General features: G+C 42.3%; 1 protein-coding gene across 1 annotated transcript in view; it reads left to right on the top strand.

Annotated features, from left to right (window-relative positions):
* LMBRD1 (LMBR1 domain containing 1) overlaps positions 1-18408 on the top strand; it is a 289978-nt gene that overhangs the window by 22044 nt on the left and 249526 nt on the right. Inside the window, exon 2 of the mRNA XM_068281447.1 lies at positions 1988-2164. Within this exon, the coding sequence (XP_068137548.1) occupies positions 1988-2164 (177 nt within the window). The remainder of the gene's footprint in view (positions 1-1987; positions 2165-18408) is intronic.

Below are 18408 nucleotides of genomic sequence, written 5' to 3'. Positions count from 1 at the left end.
AGTGAGTTCCATAGAGTAGGGGCTGCATAGGAAAAGGCCCGAGCACCAAATGTTAAGTGTATCCTGGGAATAACCAGCTTCATCTTGTTGGCAGAGCGGAGGGTGCGTGGAGGGGCATAAAGTTCCAATAGATCCGCTATGTATTTGGGTCCCATGTGGTGTAGAGCCTTGAATGTCAGCAGGCAGATCTTAAAATTGATTCTCCATTTTACTGGCAACCAGTGAAGAGTTTGCAGTACTGGGGTGATGTGTGAGCTGCGGGGGGCATTGGCTAGGAGTCTGGCTGCAGCATTCTGTACTAGCTGTAAGGGGCGCAGAACCTTATCTGTAGATCCGATTAACAGGGCGTTGCAGTAGTCTAGGCGGGAGTATACAAATGCGTGAACCAGGGCAGGTAGGTCTTCAGCTGGGATAAGGTGTTTGATTTTCGCTATATTTCTTAGATGGAAGAAGGAAGACTTGACGACAGCTGATACCTGCTGTCTGAGTTTTAGATTTCCATCCAGGATCACCCCAAGGTTTCGCACAGAGTCTTTATACTGTACAGTATCTCCCCCAATTGCTAGTTTGAGGTGGTGAGCGTTTTGAACTTTATCCATCATGTGTGGACCACCTACCACCAACACCTCTGTTTTGTCAGAGTTCAGCCTCAGCCAGCTGGTGTTCATCCAATTTTGTAAATCCACTAGACACGCATTTATGGATGCTGATGGGTCTTGGGTTCCAGGCTTGAAGGACAGAAACAGTTGTGTGTCATCTGCATAACAATGGTATCCTAAACCATAGTTCTGGATTATTTTGCCCAGTGGGAGCATGTAGACTGCAAAGAGTAATGGTGATAGTACAGAACCCTGTGGAACTCCATAGGCAAGTATTAACTTCGATCCTACATTTCTCTGAGACATACTGCTGACATATTCTATGTTATGTTTTCTGTCCCCAGTCTTAAAGGACAACTGAAGTGAGAAGTATATGGAGGCTGCCATATTTATTTCCTTTTAAACGATACCAGGTGCCTGGCAGCCCAGCTGATCTATTTGACTGTAGTTGTCTGGATAACACCAGAAACAAGCATGCAGCAAATCTTGTCAGATTTCACAATGTCAGAAACACCTGATCTGCTGCATGCTTTTTCAGGGTCTATGGCTAAAAGTATTAGAGGGAAAAGATCAGCAGGACAGCTAGGCAACAGGCATTTCCTAAAAAGAAATGTATATGGTAGCCTCCATATCTTTCTTGCTTCAGTTGTCCTTTAATTTTTGTTGTCTAAACCTCCTCTCACGCTGCAATGTATATTCACCAATATCAGGGCTGCCTTTGTTAATAAACTCTCCCTCCGTCACCTAATTCTGCTTTTTATTGGGTGTCCAAATTACCCACTGGGTGCTGCTATAGCCACAATAGGCATTGCAGTCGGTGGCACCCCAATTACCTACTTCGGTGGCAGACAGGAGGAGACCTGCTGCAGAAAATATAGTAGCAGCTAAATATTGTAACTATGTTAGGGGGTGCTTGTTATCCAGCATGTGTATATAGCTATAGGTGTAACATTGGTAGTGCTGGGCACTATTTACTCATAGCCAGAAGAGATTTGGGTATTGGTTATAGCCTACTGAGGCCCAATTGACTAGTTGTAAGCAGTATGCAGCCTCTCTCTTCTTTCAGTTTTGCAAAACTGAAAAATGTCTTTATACAAGACCATAAAAGTTGATACATAAGCTGGATTTAAAAAGCAAAGTACAGCTCAGTACAGAACATATGTATTAAGTTATCAGTCTGCTAACTACAGACATGTGACCATGCACCTGATCACAAAAAAAATAATAACAACACATATATCTGAAAGGAACTTTTCCAAATGCTTACCCATTATTTGTGATTCTGCATTCCTAGTCATCCTTCGGTTGTTTGTAAATTTTGTTTTGGTGTTGCTTTCTCTAGTGTTTTAGTTTTCTCTAAGTAAAATGAGTTTCCTTTTTCTTTTCAGGCAATTCTGGGTTTCTGCTGGGTATATGTTCGAAAATACCAAAGTCGCCAGGAAAGTGAAGTAATTTCAACTATTACGGCAATATGTTCACTTGCTATTGCTCTGATCACCTCTGCCCTCTTGCCTGTGGATATTTTTCTTGTTTCTTATATGAAGAATGAAAATGGCACATATAAGGTATGTTTTTTTTTTTTTTGACCAATAGCTTTTTACTTGTTATCTCTTTATCTGTTATTTTCCTATGTGTTTGTTTATTTCTAGTGCTGTGCTGAGAACAATTTGTGAAAATGTTACATAATTTGGTTGAAAAAAGACTTCCGTTTATCAAGTCCAACCAGAATAATAATAAAAAAACAAAAATAAACATTAGGTACACTTCTGTCCTGCATATCCCATATCCCAGTTGATCCAGGGCAAGGCAAAACAAAACAAAAAAAAAAAACTTGCAAGGCTTGGGGCAACTAACCTTTTCAAGGGGAACACCATTCCTTCTTCACTCAAGGTGGCAGTCAGATAAAATCCCTGGATTAGCTCTGCTGCTGCTTGTATTATTGCCATGAATGTATTTCAATGCAAGGAAAGCATCCAAGCATTCCTTAAATGCAGATCTACAGTAGAATTTGTTATAACTATTATTTAGAAAGGTGAGTGAGTTCACAGTGAGAGTGGTTCAATATATGGAATATCTTACTGCAGGAAGTAGTTATGGCTAACTCCTTATCTGCATTTGAAGAGGGTTTTTGATAAGGGCCCTTTACCACTACAAACCTTGGTTTGTGATCCAACCCTGAATGTTCCTCCTCCTTATTTGTGCAGCCACCTCCAAATCTTTGTGACCATATGTACTTTTTCTTGTACTTCTCCCGAGTGCTAGTAAATCCGAAAATGTAAGGTACAACTAAATTGATGGAAACTACAGCGACCGTTAGTAAGGTCCATTTGCGTTTTTTATTAGTGGGGTCCATTTGCATCCTGATTATCTCCCAAGAGTAATTGTCCTGCCGTGTTTTCTGTGTGATTCAGTTCCCATATTTTATATAGGAAATGGTATTGTGACCTCCTTTAGCCTTTTAACAGGGTTGCAGCTCTTTTTGGTACGCTTTAACCACTTGAGGACCACAGTCTTTTCGCCCCTTAAGGACCAGAGCCTTTTTCTCTATTCAGACCACTGCAGCTTTCACGGTTTATTGCTCGCTCATACAACCTACCACCTAAATGAATTTTACCTCCTTTTCTTGTCACTAATACAGCTTTCTTTTGGTGCTATTTGATTGCTGCTGCGAGTTTTACTTTTTATTATATTCATCAAAAAAGACATGAATTTTGTCAAAAAAATGACTTTTTTAACTTTCTGTGCTGACATTTTTCAAATAAAGTAAAATTTCCTATACATTTGAGCGCGAAAGTTATTCTGCTACATGTCTTTGATAAAAAAAAAAACAAAAACCATTCAGTGTATATTTATTGGATTTGGTAAGTTATAGCGTTTACAAACTATGGTGCCAAAAGTGAATTTTCCCATTTTCAAGCATCTCTGACTTTTCTGCGCACCTGTCAGGTTTCATGAGGGGCTAAAATTCCAGGATAGTACAAATACCCCCCAAATGACCCCATTTTGGAAAGAAGACCTCCCAAAGTATTCAGTGAGAGGCATGGTGAGTTCATAGAAGATTTTATTTTTTGTCACAAGTTAGCGGAAAATGACACTTTGTGACAAAAAAAAAAAAGTTTCCATTTCTTCTAACTTGCGACAAAAAAAAAATGAAATCTGCCACGGACTCACTATGCTCCTCTCTGAATACCTTGAAGTGTCTACTTTCCAAAATGGGGTAATTTGTGGGGTGTGTTCACTGTCCTGGCATTTTGGGGGGTGCCTAATTGTAAGCAACCCTGTAAAGCCTAAAGATGCTCATTGGACTTTGGGCCCCTTAGCGCAGTTAGGCTGCAAAAAAGTGCCACACATGTGGTATTGCCGTACTCAGGAGAAGTAGTATAATGTGTTTTGGGGTGTATTTTTACACATACCCATGCTGGGTGGGAGAAATATCTCCGTAAATGACAATTTTTTTTAATTTTGTTTACACACAATTGTCTATTTATAGAGATATTTTTCCCACCCAGCATCTGTATGTGGAAAAATACACCCCAAAACACATTATACTACTTCTCCTGAGTACGGCGATACCACATGTGTGGCACTTTTTTGCACCCTAACTGCGCTAAGGGGCCCAAAGTCCAATGAGTACCTTTAGGATTTCACAGGTCATTTTGCGACATTTGGTTTCATGACTAATCCTCACGGTTTAGGGCCCCTAAAATGCCAGGGCAGTATAGGAACCCCACAAATGACCCCATTTTAGAAAGAAGACACCCCAAGGTATTCCGTTAGGAGTATGGTGAGTTCATAGAAGTTTTTTTTTTTTGTCACAAGTTAGCGGAAATTGATTTTAATTGTTTTTTTTCACAAAGTGTCATTTTCCGCTAACTTGTGACAAAAAATAAAATCTTCTATGAACTCACCGTACTCCTAACGGAATACCTTGGGGTGTCTTCTTTCTAAAATGGGGTCATTTGTGGGGTTCCTATACTGCCCTGGCATTTTAGGGGCCCTAAACCGTGAGGATTAGTCATGAAACCAAATGTCGCAAAATGACCTGTGAAATCCTAAAGGTACTCATTGGACTTTGGGCCCCTTAGCGCAGTTAGGGTGCAAAAAAGTGCCACACATGTGGTATCGCCGTACTCAGAAGAAGTAGTATAATGTGTTTTGGGGTGTATTTTTACACATACAGATGCTGGGTGGGAGAAATATCTCTGTAAATGACAAATATTTGATTTTTTTTTTACACACAATTGTCCATTTACAGAGAGATTTCTCCCACCCAGCATGGGTATGTATAAAAATACACCCCAAAACACATTATACTACTTCTTCTGAGTACGGCGATACCACATGTGACACTTTTTTGCAGCCTAGGTGCGCTAAGGGGCCCAACGTCCTATTCACAGGTCATTTTGAGGCATTTGTTTTCTAGACTACTCCTCACGGTTTAGGGCCCCTAAAATGCCAGGGCAGTATAGGAACCCCACAAATGACCCCATTTTAGAAAGAAGACACCCCAAGGTATTCCGTTAGTAGTACGGTGAGTTCATAGAAGATTTTATTTTGTCACAAGTTAGCGGAAAATAACACTTTGTGAAAAAAAAAAAAACAATACATATCAATTTCCGCTAACTTGTGACAAATAAAATCTTCTACGAACTCCTCATACACCTAACAGAATACCTTGGGGTGTCTTCTTTCTAAATTGGGGTCACTTGTGGGGTTACTATACTGCCCTGGCATTTTAGGGGCCCTAAACCGTGAGGAGTAGTCTTGAACCCAAATGTCTCAAAATGACCTGTGAAATCCTAAAGGTACTCATTGGACTTTAGGCCCCTTAGCACAGTTAGGCTGCAAAAAAGTGTCACACATGTGGTATCGCCGTACTCAGAAGAAGTAGTATAATGTGTTTTGTGGTGTATTTTTACATATAACCATGCTGGGTGGGAGAAATATCTCTGTAAATGACAATCTTTAGATTTTTTTTTTTTACACACAATTGTCCATTTACAGAGAGATTTCTCCCACCCAGCATCTGTATGTGTAAAAATACACCCCAAAACACATTATACTACTTCTCCTGAGTATGGCGATACCACATGTGTGACACTTTTTTGCAGCCTAGGTGCGCTAAGGGGCCCAACGTCCTATTCACAGGTCATTTTGAGGCATTTGTTTTCTAGACTACTCCTCATGGTTTAGGGCCCCTAAAATGCCAGGGCAGTATAGGAACCCCACAAGTGACCCCATTTTAGAAAGAAGACACCCCAAGGTATTCCGTTAGGGGTATGGTGAGTTCATAGATTTTATTTTTTGTCACAAGTTAGTGAAAATTGACACTTTGTGAAAAAAACAATAAAAATCCAATTTCCGCTAACTTTTGACAAAAAATAAAATCTTCTATGAACTCATCATACACCTAACCGAATACCTTGGGGTGTCTTCTTTCTAAAATGGGGTCACTTGTGGGGTTCCTATACTGCCCTGGCATTTTACGGGCCCAAAACTGTGAGTAGTCTGGAAACCAAATTTCTCAAAATGACTGTTCAGGGGTATAAGCATCTGAAAATTTTGATGACAGGTGGTCTATGAGGGGGCAAATTTTGTGGAACCGGTCATAAGCAGGGTGGCCTCTTAGATGACAGGATGTATTGGGCCTGATCTGATGGGATAGGAGTGCTAGGGGGGGGGGGTGACAGGAGGTGATTGATGGGTGTCTCAGGGGGCGGTTAGAGGGGAAAATAGATGCAATCAATGCACTGGGGAGGTGATCGGAAGGGGGTCTGAGGGGGATCTGAGGGTTTAAATAATTAATCAGGGATATACCAAAGACACGGAAGATCAAAAATTAAAAAATTACTTTTTCTTTTTTATTTGCAAAAAGGTGCAGAAATATATACACAAAATCTTTAATCACGTAAAAAGTGCTTATGATTGATAGAAAAAAAGGCAACAACATCGATTTGTTTCGGGTTAGTAACCCTTCTTCAGGCCTTTAAATATATAGTGAACATCTACAAAATATAAAAACACAATTAAAAACTGTAATACAATAGAAAGAACTGTAGTACAATCTAAAAGGACAATTCCCCTTAAGAGTAAGAATAGGGGACACTTCCCCTTTAAGAACAAGTGTGGAAAATAGAGTAACTCATAGTAGCATACAGTGGACAGAAGGACACCAATTGACGTGAAAAAGTGAGGGAGTGAAACATGATGAAGATGAAAGTGCACTACAAGGAAATTGTTTAAAGGACTTGCGAGGCCAAAATCCGGCCCCCAAATGTAAAAAAAGTTATCTACCTGTATGACTCTAAGGCACGGAGGACGCCGTCCGCGCCCTCCGTGCCGTTCCGCCGGGTCCCCGCCTCTCAATACGACCCCGAATGGCTCCCGACCCCACGGCCAGGGTCGGGCTCTGCTGCCTGTATAAAGATGGCCGCCGACCCTGGCCGCGGCTGCGCACTCCGCATGGCCGCTACTGCGGCTGCGCAGCACTAGGGCCAACCCCCCGATCCACGCTACAGGAAACAGCCTGTTGCGTGGATCGGGGGGTTGGCCCTAGTGCTGCGCAGCCGCAGTAGCGGCCATGCGGAGTGCGCAGCCGCGGCCAGGGTCGGCGGCCATCTTTATACAGGCAGCAGAGCCCGACCCTGGCCGTGGGGTCGGGAGCCATTCGGGGTCGTATTGAGAGGCGGGGACCCGGCGGAACGGCACGGAGGGCGCGGACGGCGTCCTCCGTGCCTTAGAAAGTCATACAGGTAGATAACTTTTTTTACATTTGGGGGCCGGATTTTGGCCTCGCAAGTCCTTTAAGAAGATGGAATAATGAACAATACAATATTACACAAAATAGCCTATACCTGCACAGTTGGAATACAAGGTAGAAACTCATCTGGTCAAATATAAAGCCAGGGCAGACCACCTATAGATCAATGCAGGATCCAAATAAGCAAAAATAAATCCATTAAAAACGCTAACTAAATAACCTAAGCAGTCAAAATCAATTTATCTCCTTAAAAGACACCAGTAAATAGATATTTGATAATTACCACAAGATCAAACAAAGAGCCGCATGGAGACCGGACATCCAAACAGGGTGGTGGCTATTCAACAAATGAATAGGACTTAAATACCTGCAAAGCTGGAACTGAGCATGCTCCATAGAGAGCACACCTGAACTTAATCTGAACTAATGCAGAAAAAGGGACATGATGTAACTAACACACCATCCAATGAGCATGTATTATAGAAACAGATCAATGCTGCAACGCATGCATAATTGGACATGCGTAAACTCCGCAACAGTGCGGAAAGTATCTATTAACATACGTCTGACCTAATCCTGACAAAAATCCGTAACCTCTATACCCAATACGGAAGGCTATATAGGGATACTAAAGGGACATTGTCAAGAACCGGCCCGCGGCACGCCTGCGTATACGGTTCCCGACTGCGGGTTTGACCAGATTAAGCGGGGAACAGCCTTATTTAAGCTACAACCAAGGCTGGAACCCCTCAAACACTTCCCACTGCCACCACTAGCGTTGCTAGACACGTTCACTCAGCTATCGAGTGCTCAATACGCAATCTGCGTTTTCGTATTTGGGTCAGCTTTGCGCTTAGGCCAAATACGGGAACGCCACGCACCCACACACACACACAGTTGCAATCTTACACTGTCGTGAAGCAAAGACCCACTAACAGTCGTTCCGAACGATACTGTTAGCCACTCTGCTGTCGCTACTCGCACTGGCGTTGTTCGTACGTTGGGTCAGCTGCGCGCTTAGGCCAATGTATGACAAACGCCCCCACACACAATGCAATTACAATTTCATACGGTAGTGTTGCTCAAGCGTACAATTAGGCATGAACTTATACACGGTTACACTTCAGTCTCTTCTAGGCTATGAGTGTTAGTTTAGTACGGCAGAAGTCAAACTTATTAAATAATAATTTAATATGCTAGAAAAACATAGAACAGTGCAGAACTTAATATATACAAAAAGATTACAAAAAACAAAGTAAAAATGTTACAAGATAAGTTACAAAAATAAGAGGTTACAAAGATAACACACACGGATATTTGCGTAAAAATAAACGGGGGAAAAAGAACGTTACCAGCTTAGGTTAGAACGTTGTTTGACGGGAGGACGCCGTTTCGACCAGGAGTCGCGATCCTCCCTAGCTATTCGCTACCTCCGAGAGAAGACGGTCACTAGGCATTTGCCTCTGCTTTTTATACTCTGAGCTACGCCTGTAGGCTGCAACTTCCTTGGGGAGGGGAGGAACTAGGTTTTAATTAAATCTCAGACATATTCCATTTCCAGGTAAAAGTCCATACATCAAAGATTGTGAAGTGAGCCTTTCAACTCCAGGTGAAAACTTGATTACGGCTTTTTCCTGTCTCAGTTCTCAGACATAGATGGGATTTCCAGAGATCCACATACATGAAAAGGGTACTATAGCACCTCCACTAATGATTTAATTTCCACAGGTAAAAAATGGTATCAACAGGACTTCACCCATTTCTAATAGCCTGTCATGTACATTTCAAACGTTCCTGTGTTAGTCTCCAGACTCTGGTCCTCTGGCTTTGTGTATTGAGACAATGGGCCGTCTCCTGAGTTCAAACAGTCAGGCAGATAATCCCATTAGCACTCTCAGAGGAACTGCATACAGACTCAAAGCACCTGATATGGTCAAGACAATCACCCATTTCCTTGCCCCAAGCAACTCAAGGTAACCTGCTCCCTTCTGGCAGAAAAAATGAAAGAATATGTTCCTGTTATCCTTAATATCATCAGCACCTCAATATATCTCCACAGACATAAATAATAATGTCCACATCTAACGCAGAAATAGAATGCGCATAGTAACTGCCAATAATGTTATGAAAAAAATCAGGTAAAAAAGTCGAACACCTATCTCCAGTACTCCTTACCAAAAAGGTGATAGGAAAACTTTCACACCAATTAGCTAGAGAAGCTAGAAGAAAAGCTAGAAGAAAAGCTAGAAGAAAAGCTAGAAGAAAAGCTAGAAGAAAAGCTAGAAGAAAAGCTAGAGAAAAAGCTAAAAAAAGCTAAAAAAAAGCTAGAAAAAGCCAGAGAACAAGCCAGAATGAAGCTTAGAGAAAAGCGAAGGCTAGAAAAAGCCAGAGAACAAGCCAGAAAGAAGCTAAGAGAAAAACGAAGGCTAGAAAAAAGCTAGAAAAAAGCTAGAAAGCTTCTAGCTTTCTTCTAGCTTTCTTCTAGCTTTCTTCTAGCCTTCGTTTTTCTCTTAGCTTCTTTCTGGCTTGTTCTCTGGCTTTTTTCCTAGCTTTTTTCTAGCTTTTCTTCTAGCTTTTCTTCTAGCTTTTCTTCTAGCTTTTCTTCTAGCTTTTCTTCTAGCTTTTCTTCTAGCTTTTCTTCTAGCTTTTCTTCTAGCTTCTCTAGCTAATTGGTGTGAAAGTTTTTCTATCACCTTTTTGGTAAGGAGTACTGGAGATGGGTGTTCGACTTTTTTACCTGATTTTTTTCATAACATTATTGGCAGTTACTATGCGCATTCTATTTCTGCGTTAGATGTGGACATTATTATTTATGTCCCTTTAGTATCCCTATATAGCCTTCCGTATTGGGTATAGAGGTTACGGATTTTTGTCAGGATTAGGTCAGACGTATGTTAATGGATACTTTCCGCACTGTTGCGGAGTTTACGCATGTCCAATTATGCATACGTTGCAGCATTGATCTGTTTCTATAATACATGCTCATTGGATGGTGTGTTAGTTACATCATGTCCCTTTTTCTGCATTAGTTCAGATTAAGTTCAGGTGTGCTCTCTATGGAGCATGCTCAGTTCCAGCTTTGCAGGTATTTAAGTCCTATTCATTTGTTGAATAGCCACCACCCTGTTTGGATGTCCGGTCTCCATGCGGCTCTTTGTTTGATCTTGTGGTAATTATCAAATATCTATTTACTGGTGTCTTTTAAGGAGATAAATTGATTTTGACTGCTTAGGTTATTTAGTTAGCGTTTTTAATGGATTTATTTTTGCTTATTTGGATCCTGCATTGATCTATAGGTGGTCTGCCCTGGCTTTATATTTGACCAGATGAGTTTCTACCTTGTATTCCAACTGTGCAGGTATAGGCTATTTTGTGTAATATTGTATTGTTCTTTATTCCATCTTCTTAAACAATTTTTTTCTTGTAGTGCACTCTCATCTTCATCATGTTTCACTCCCTCACTTTTTCACGTCAATTGGTGTCCTTCTGTCCACTGTATGCTACTATGAGTTACTCTATTTTCCACACTTGTTCTTAAAGGGGAAGTGTCCCCTATTCTTACTCTTAAGGGGAATTGTCCATTTAGATTGTACTACAGTTCTTTCTATTGTATTACAGTTTTTAATTGTGTTTTTTATATTTTGTAGATGTTCACTATATATTTAAAGGCCTGAAGAAGGGTTACTAACCCGAAACAAATCGATGTTGTTGCCTTTTTTCTATCAATCATAAGCACTTTTTACGTGATTAAAGATTTTATGCATATATTTCTGCACCTTTTTGCAAATAAAAAAGAAAAAGTAATTTTTCAATTTTTGATCTTCCGTGTCTTTGGTATATCCCTGATTAATTATTTAGACTTTGAGCTTGGTGTTTGTGGTGCACCTGCAGGGATTTTTTTGTATGTTTTGCTTCTCCCAAATACACTAACTACGGATCTGAGGGTTTGGCCGAGTGATCAGAAGCCCACACGGGGCAAATTAGGGCCTGATCTGATGGGTAGGTGTGCTAGGGGGTGACAGGAGGTGATTGATGGGTGTCTCAAGGTGTGATTAGAGGGGGGAAATAGATGCAAGCAATGCACTGGCGAGGTGATCAGGGCTGGGGTCTGAGGGCGTTCTGAGGTGTGGGCGGGTGATTGGGTGCCCTAGGGGCAGATTAGTGTCTAATCTGATGGGTAACAGTGACAGGTGGTGATAGTGGGTGATTGATGGGTAATTAGTGGGTGCTTAGAGGAGAGAAGAGATGTAAACACTGCACTTGGGAGGTGATCTGATGTCGGACCTGCGGGCGATCTATTGGTGTGGGTGGGTGATCAGATTGCCCGCAAGGGGCAGGTTAGGGGCTGATTGATGGGTGGCAGTGACGGGGTGATTGACAGGTGATTGACGGGTGATTGACAGGTGATCAGGGGGGATAGATGCATACAGTACACAGGGAGGGGGGGTCTGGGGACAATCTGAGGGGTGGGGGGGTGATCAGGAGGGAGTAGGGGGCAAATTAGGGACTAAAAAAAACATAGCGTTGACAGATAGTGACAGGGAGTGATTGATGGGTGATTAGGGGGGTGACTGGGTGCAAACAGTGGTCTGGGGGGTGGGCAGGGGGGGTCTGAGGGGTGCTGTGGGCGATCAGGGGGCAGGGGGGGGGAAATCAGTGTGCTTGGGTGCAGACTAGGGTGGCTGCAGCCTGCCCTGGTGGTCCCTCGGACACTGGGACCACCAGGGCAGGAGGCAGCCAGTATAATAGGCTTTGTATACATTACAAAGCCTATTATACATTGTTTCAGCAGCGATCCGGATGCTAGTAACCCGCCGGCGCTTCCGAACGGCCGGCGGGTTACAGCGAACGGTGGACGGAGCCAGTCCCCGGCGGCTGATCGCGTCACGAATGACGCGATCGCCGCATAGCCACTCCCGCAGCCACCCCCGCCGATGGGCGTATTGCGGTCGTTTGGGCCCGGACTTTGCCGCCGCCCATCGGCTGGGGGCGGTCGGGAAGTGGTTAATGTAGCCTATGAAGGTGGTAGGCTGTCCCAAGCTATTTGGAGAATTTGCCATAGCTGCAGTTCAGCCTTTTGGGTTCAGATTGCTTACGTCTCTCAAGAGGCTGGCATAGTTCCTTATGATTCTGACTGTTGTTGATTGTGTGTTCAGTGCCATTGTCATTTTGTTAAACTGCACAAATTCCTCGGTGATGGCTTTGCATAAAGTCTAAGAATCCACCTACTTCTTGGTATTGTGGATGCTGCAAGTTTTGAGCAAAACGCTACAATACAGAATTGTGGTCACTATAATATAGGGATGTCTACCATATCTAAAGCTAATGAGAGTAGATGCTTACCTAAGGAGAGGGAAGGCTCTGGCTCCTATTGAGTCTTCCTGCTCCTCTCTGGTCCCCGCTGGCTCCCCGTTTGAATCCCCTGCCACGGTAGAATTCGGAAGTATTCAGGAGCCCGAGTGCTCCAGAAGACAGGCCGCTCCATATTGTGCCTGCGCGAGCGTGCAAGAGAGACAGTGCAAAGTGGCCCAACCCTCCTTCGGCAGCAGAGAGCAGAATTTGACCAATTGGTTGAATACTGCTACCAGGTGATCCAGCACTGGAACGCTGGGATCGTGAGAAGGGTAGGAAGACTCTGTAGGACCCAGAGCCTTCACTTTCCTTAGGTAAGTATCTGGTTGATATCTCCCCCCCCCCCCCCCCCCCCCCCCACCCATGTTCCCATTTACTTCAATACTAACTGCTGTTTACTAGAGCCAAAGACTTCAGAATTTAAGTCCTGCCTTTTTTTCTCACCCAAATTACTGTGATTTGTGGTTATTTAGCTCTTCTTCCACACTGGAGGAATGTTTTTGTCTTCCACCTTTTGGAAGTATTTTTTCGTTGTGGTGGGCATACCGGGGTCTCTGTGGTTTCCATAATTTGCTGAGGGCAGTGCTGGGTGTTGTCCAGTTTTTGTTAATGATCACAGAACGGACTAGTGCCTTTGAACACTTTTTTTGCATCTTGTTTTTTTGAAGAATTATTGGAGAACGTTCAATTGTTTTAAAGTATTACAGATGTTATTACGAATAATGATCCCAAATACATAGCTAAATTATTAAGCACTATCTGCACTTGAACAAGGAGATGTGCAGCAGATGGTATGGTCCCTACAGAATATCAATCTAAGCATTTTCAAGCCCATCTGGGATTATTTGAAGAAATGAACACAGACCAGACACCCAGAGTCTGCTGTGGAATTGTGGCAATTCTCCAGCATGCCTTTAACAACCTGCCATTTGATTACAGTCAAAAATGCATGCAAGTATACTTCTGTACTATACCAGTACAGAAATATTACTGTGTAAAAGACTAAGACACTTATTTTTTTTTATCAGTTTTTAAAAAAGATTTTTAGGATTAGTTATGATATTTCATGTAGGGAAAGTGCGAATGCTAAAAAGTTAAAAAATTGGGCTTATTGTGGCTTGTGCTGAAATTTAATATTTGAGAAATAATGATTCCAAACAGCTTTTTTTAAAGGGAAACCTGAGGTGACAGGGATATGGAGGCTGACCTGTTTATTTCCTTTTAAATAATGCACATTGCCTGGCTGTCCTGCTGATCCTCTGCCTCTAATACTTCAAGTCATAGACCCCAAACAAGCATGCACATCAGATGTCTATGAGAAATCTGACAAGATAAGCGGCATGCTTGTTTCAGGTGTGTGAGTTATGCTTCATACACACCTGATTTAAAAGTCTTTGGAAAAGGCAAGATTACAGACCAATTTTACCCCCTTCCATGTAGTATGAGAGCCATACTCTACACAGTCTATTCTATGGAGCTACACTCCCCATCAAATAAAATCTTTGCAAGATGCTGCACACAAAGATGCCCGTACACACTCAAACGATCATTATCTGCAAAAGATCTGCTCCTGCATGAGATCCATTCCTGCAAAATGCATTCATAGTCTATGATATCTGCAGATCCTCATACACACCTTGTTTAACAGACCATCATCTGCAGATCAGATCCACCAGGATGGATTTTCAGATCTGCAGATGATTGCCAGATATGCAGATGAAGTCTGTTAAACAAGGTGTGTATGAGGATCTGCAGATCTCATAGACTATGAATGCGTTTTGCAGGAATGGATCTTTTGCAGGAACAGATCTTTTGCAGATAATGATCTTTTGAGTGTGTACGGGCATCTTTGTGTGCAGCATCTTGCAAAGATTTTATCTGATGGGGAGTGCAGCTCCATAGAATAGACTGTGTAGGTATGGCTCTCATACTACATGGAAGGGGGTAAAATTGGTCTGTGATCTTGCCTTTTCCAAAGACTTTTATCTCAAGTGTGTATGAAGCATTAGACTCTCTGCTGGCCAGAACGATCAGCAGGACTGCCAGGCAACTGGTTGCAGTACTGAAGTACAGGTAGTCACCGATTAACGAACGGGATAGGGACTGTAGGTTCGTTCTTAACCTGAGCCTGTTCTTAAGTCAGAACACTGTGCCATCTCTGTCCCCTGTACCTCTTCTGTGCCATCCCCCCCCCTGTCCCTCCAGTGTCCCTCTCTGTATCACCTTTGCCCTCTGTACCTGCTTATACATGTTTAAAAGCCATTTTTTCTTTGAATTTTTTAAAATTGATTTTCTTAAAAAGTACAAGTCCAAGTTGAAATTTTTTTTGACTTGTTCCAATAGAAACTCAGAATCCATGCCATTCGTATAGGTGGGTCGTTCGTAAGTTGGGCGTTCGTAAGTCAGCTACCTGTATGAGTGGGGGAGAGGGAGTAAAAGGTTACAAGATACCTAGTTTAAATTACAACCTAGGAGGGAATGCAGGTTCTGCCGTTGCGTGTAAAATGATTAGTTAGATTCACTGTGTATGAACTGCAGTTGTTGTCTGCACTCTGCGTCCATTATACCATACAAATTAATTTGAAGCCTGCATGCAGAATAACTCGATCCATGCACATCCGCTGTTTCTGACAAGATAAGCTGCATGCTTGCTTCAAGTGTGTGTCCGGGCTGGTGCACACCAATAGTGTTCTGAGTGCTTTGAAAAATGCTTGGCTAAGATATTTGAATGGGATGGATCATACCTGAATGATTTTTTTTTTATTTTTATTTCCCCCCTTCCCCCTTCCCTAAATGTAAACGCATTTCTAAGGCATTACGTTTAGGAAAAGTGGAAAATAGCTTTAAAAAGTGCTAGAACATTGCGATTTTCCAAGTGTTAAATTTTCTACAAAAGCTGTACACTTCCACCTCTACTGTACAAAAAATTGCTACATCAAAACGCTCCAAAAATCGCTAAGCATAACTAGAAAATTGCCAGGCACATGTCTGAAATAGCTTTGAAAAATGGCTTCAAAAAAGGCTTAGTGTTTGTGATTAATCTAGCGCTTTTAGGTGTGCTCTGGCCCTCAGACTTGTGTGACACGGCTGTCCCCCTGGGACACAAGAGAGTGATCGGCTCGCATAGGCTGAAGCCTATGAGAGCTGATCGCCATGAGAGGCTGGCTGGGGGGAGGGTTTAAAAAAATAAATTAAATAAATAAAAGATATGAAATAAAAATTAATATAAATATTTATTAAAAAAAATTAACACTGGGTGCGATCAGACCCCACCAATAGAGACCTCTGTTGGTGGGAAGAAAAGGTGGGGGTGGTGGTGGTGGTGGTGGGGGGGGGGGGGGGAAATCACTAGTGTGCTATGTTGTGCTGCCCTGCAGCTTGGCCTTAAAGCTGCAGTGGCCAATTTAACAAAAAATAGCCTGGTATTTAGAGGGTTTAGCACTGTGGTCCTGAAGTGGTTAAAAGGCATTTTATTGATAAGTTTACAATTCTCACCTAGGAGCAAACTGGTGAAAAAGTTCATTGCATATGGGCCTCTGTCTCTAATACTTTTATCCATGCAGATCCGCTATTTTTGACAAGATTTGCTGCATGCTTGCTTCAGGTGTGTAATCCAGACACTACTGCAGCCAAAGAGATCAGCAGGACTGCCTGGCAGCTGGTATTGTTAAAAAGGAGATACATATGGCAACCTCCATATCCCTTTCACTTCAGTTGTCCAGCAGGGTGTAGAGACTGGATGTGTGAGGGCAAAATTATCATCGGGACTCCACTAGACTAGGTACTGGCAAGACGGGTGAGTCAGACAGGCCAGGTTGGCAACAGGAAATCTTTAGGGAATCAGGAATAGTCCAACAGGCCAGGGCACTACAAGGAAGGTTGTGGTACATTGTATCAGAGCGGTAAGATCAGGTCAAGGTACACAGTCGAGGTCAGTCCAGGCACTCAAATGTGAGGTCTGGCAAGTTTTAAACAAAAGAGCTGTCCAATAATCACTATCACAGACGGAATGCACTGGATGGGGCAGAGCTTTATTTGAACAATGACTATAGTGACTTCAAGTCCCAGCAGCTCATTGCTGAACCTGTAAGAGTGCCAATCGGCCACTCCTTAAAAAGTACCCTTTCTTTGGCTGCTTGTGGTGCTGCCAAAGGAAACGCAACAGGCATTCGGCCTCCCGCCGTCAGGAAGGAGAACGGGTATTCTCTGAACTGCAGTCTGGTGACTTTCTTAGCACTTGGCACTTTACTGGTTATTTTGCAATAGTGTTTTGATGTGTTTTAAAACGAAAGGGTCCAGTGTGCAAGGACCCATATTTTGAGTTGTTTTTTTTCTTTTAATGATTTTGAGTTGTTGCAATAAAGAAAAAAATATCAAACACTTTTGCCCTATTTTTACGGAATGCATAAATCTTTCTGAATTGCAACGTCTTGACATTTCCTGAGGCATTTACCGCAGGTAATTTACCTCACTGGTCGGTTATTCTAATTTTATGTACGGTAATAGGTTTTGTGAATTGGAATTTGGGAATGTGATTGGTAAAATCAGCTGTTTTCAGAATTACCGAATGTGGTAATGCTTAGTGAATTATGGCCAGTGCCACCAGTGACCTGCTTTGTCATTTTGTAGGGCTTTTGCAGTACTCATCCTGTTTCTCTTAGGCCACATACACACATCAGACCATAGTATTTTGAAAATGAAAGATCACAGACCAATCTTACCCCCCTCCATGTAGTATGAGAGCCATACCTACACAGTCTATTCTATGGAGCTGAACTCCCCATCAGATAGAAATCTTTGCAAGATGCTGCACACACAGATGCTGTACAGACACAAAAGATCAGTATATGCAAAAAATCTGTTCCTGCCAAAAATCATTTCCTGCAAATTGCATTCATAGTCTGAGATCTGCAGATCATCATACACACCTTGTTTAACTGACATTCATCTGCAGATCAGACCATCAACTGCAGATCTGAAAATCCATCCTGGTGCATCTGATCTTCAGATGAATGTCTGTTAAACAAGGTGTGTATGATGATCTGCAGATATCATAGACTATGAATGCATTTTGCAGGATCTTTTGCAGGAACAGATCTTTTGCAGATACTGATCTTTTGTGTCTGTACAGCATCTGTGTGTGCAGCATCTTGCAAAGATTTCTGTCTGATGGGGATTTCAGCTCCATAGAATAGACTGTGTAGAGTATGGCTCTCATACTACATGGGAGGGGGTAAAATTGGTCTGTGATCTTTCATTTTCCAAAGACTATGGTCTGATGTGTGTATGAGCCTTTAGTCCAGCTGTTAACAGTCCTGCTGGTGGGTTTAAAGAGGAATTTCAGCCTAAACAAACATACTGTCATTACGTTACATTAGTTATGTTAATTCAAGTAGGTAATATAATCTTTTACCCAACTTGTTTTAAAAGAACAGACAAATGTGTGATTTCATGAAGACAGCCATCTTTTTGGTTGAAAGTAGGTGACAGGGAGCATGAGACACAGTTCCAACTGTCCTGTGTGCTGATCACCCCTCCCAGTTGCTAGGCAACATGAATAACATAGGAAATCCCATCATGCTTTGCACAGCATCAGGGAAAAAAGCCCTGGCAGTTTTCTTTGATGGGGCGGAGCTTAGCTTTTGTATAGCTAAAAATAAGGCTTCTGTAAGAAAAACAAAGTTCTGATGCTGTGAA

This window comes from Hyperolius riggenbachi, chromosome 4 (genome assembly GCF_040937935.1).
Source record: "Hyperolius riggenbachi isolate aHypRig1 chromosome 4, aHypRig1.pri, whole genome shotgun sequence".
In the NCBI taxonomy this organism is placed as follows: domain Eukaryota; kingdom Metazoa; phylum Chordata; class Amphibia; order Anura; family Hyperoliidae; genus Hyperolius; species Hyperolius riggenbachi.
Note: the sequence above shows the minus strand (reverse complement) of the source record. Positions and strands in the feature narration are given on the sequence as shown.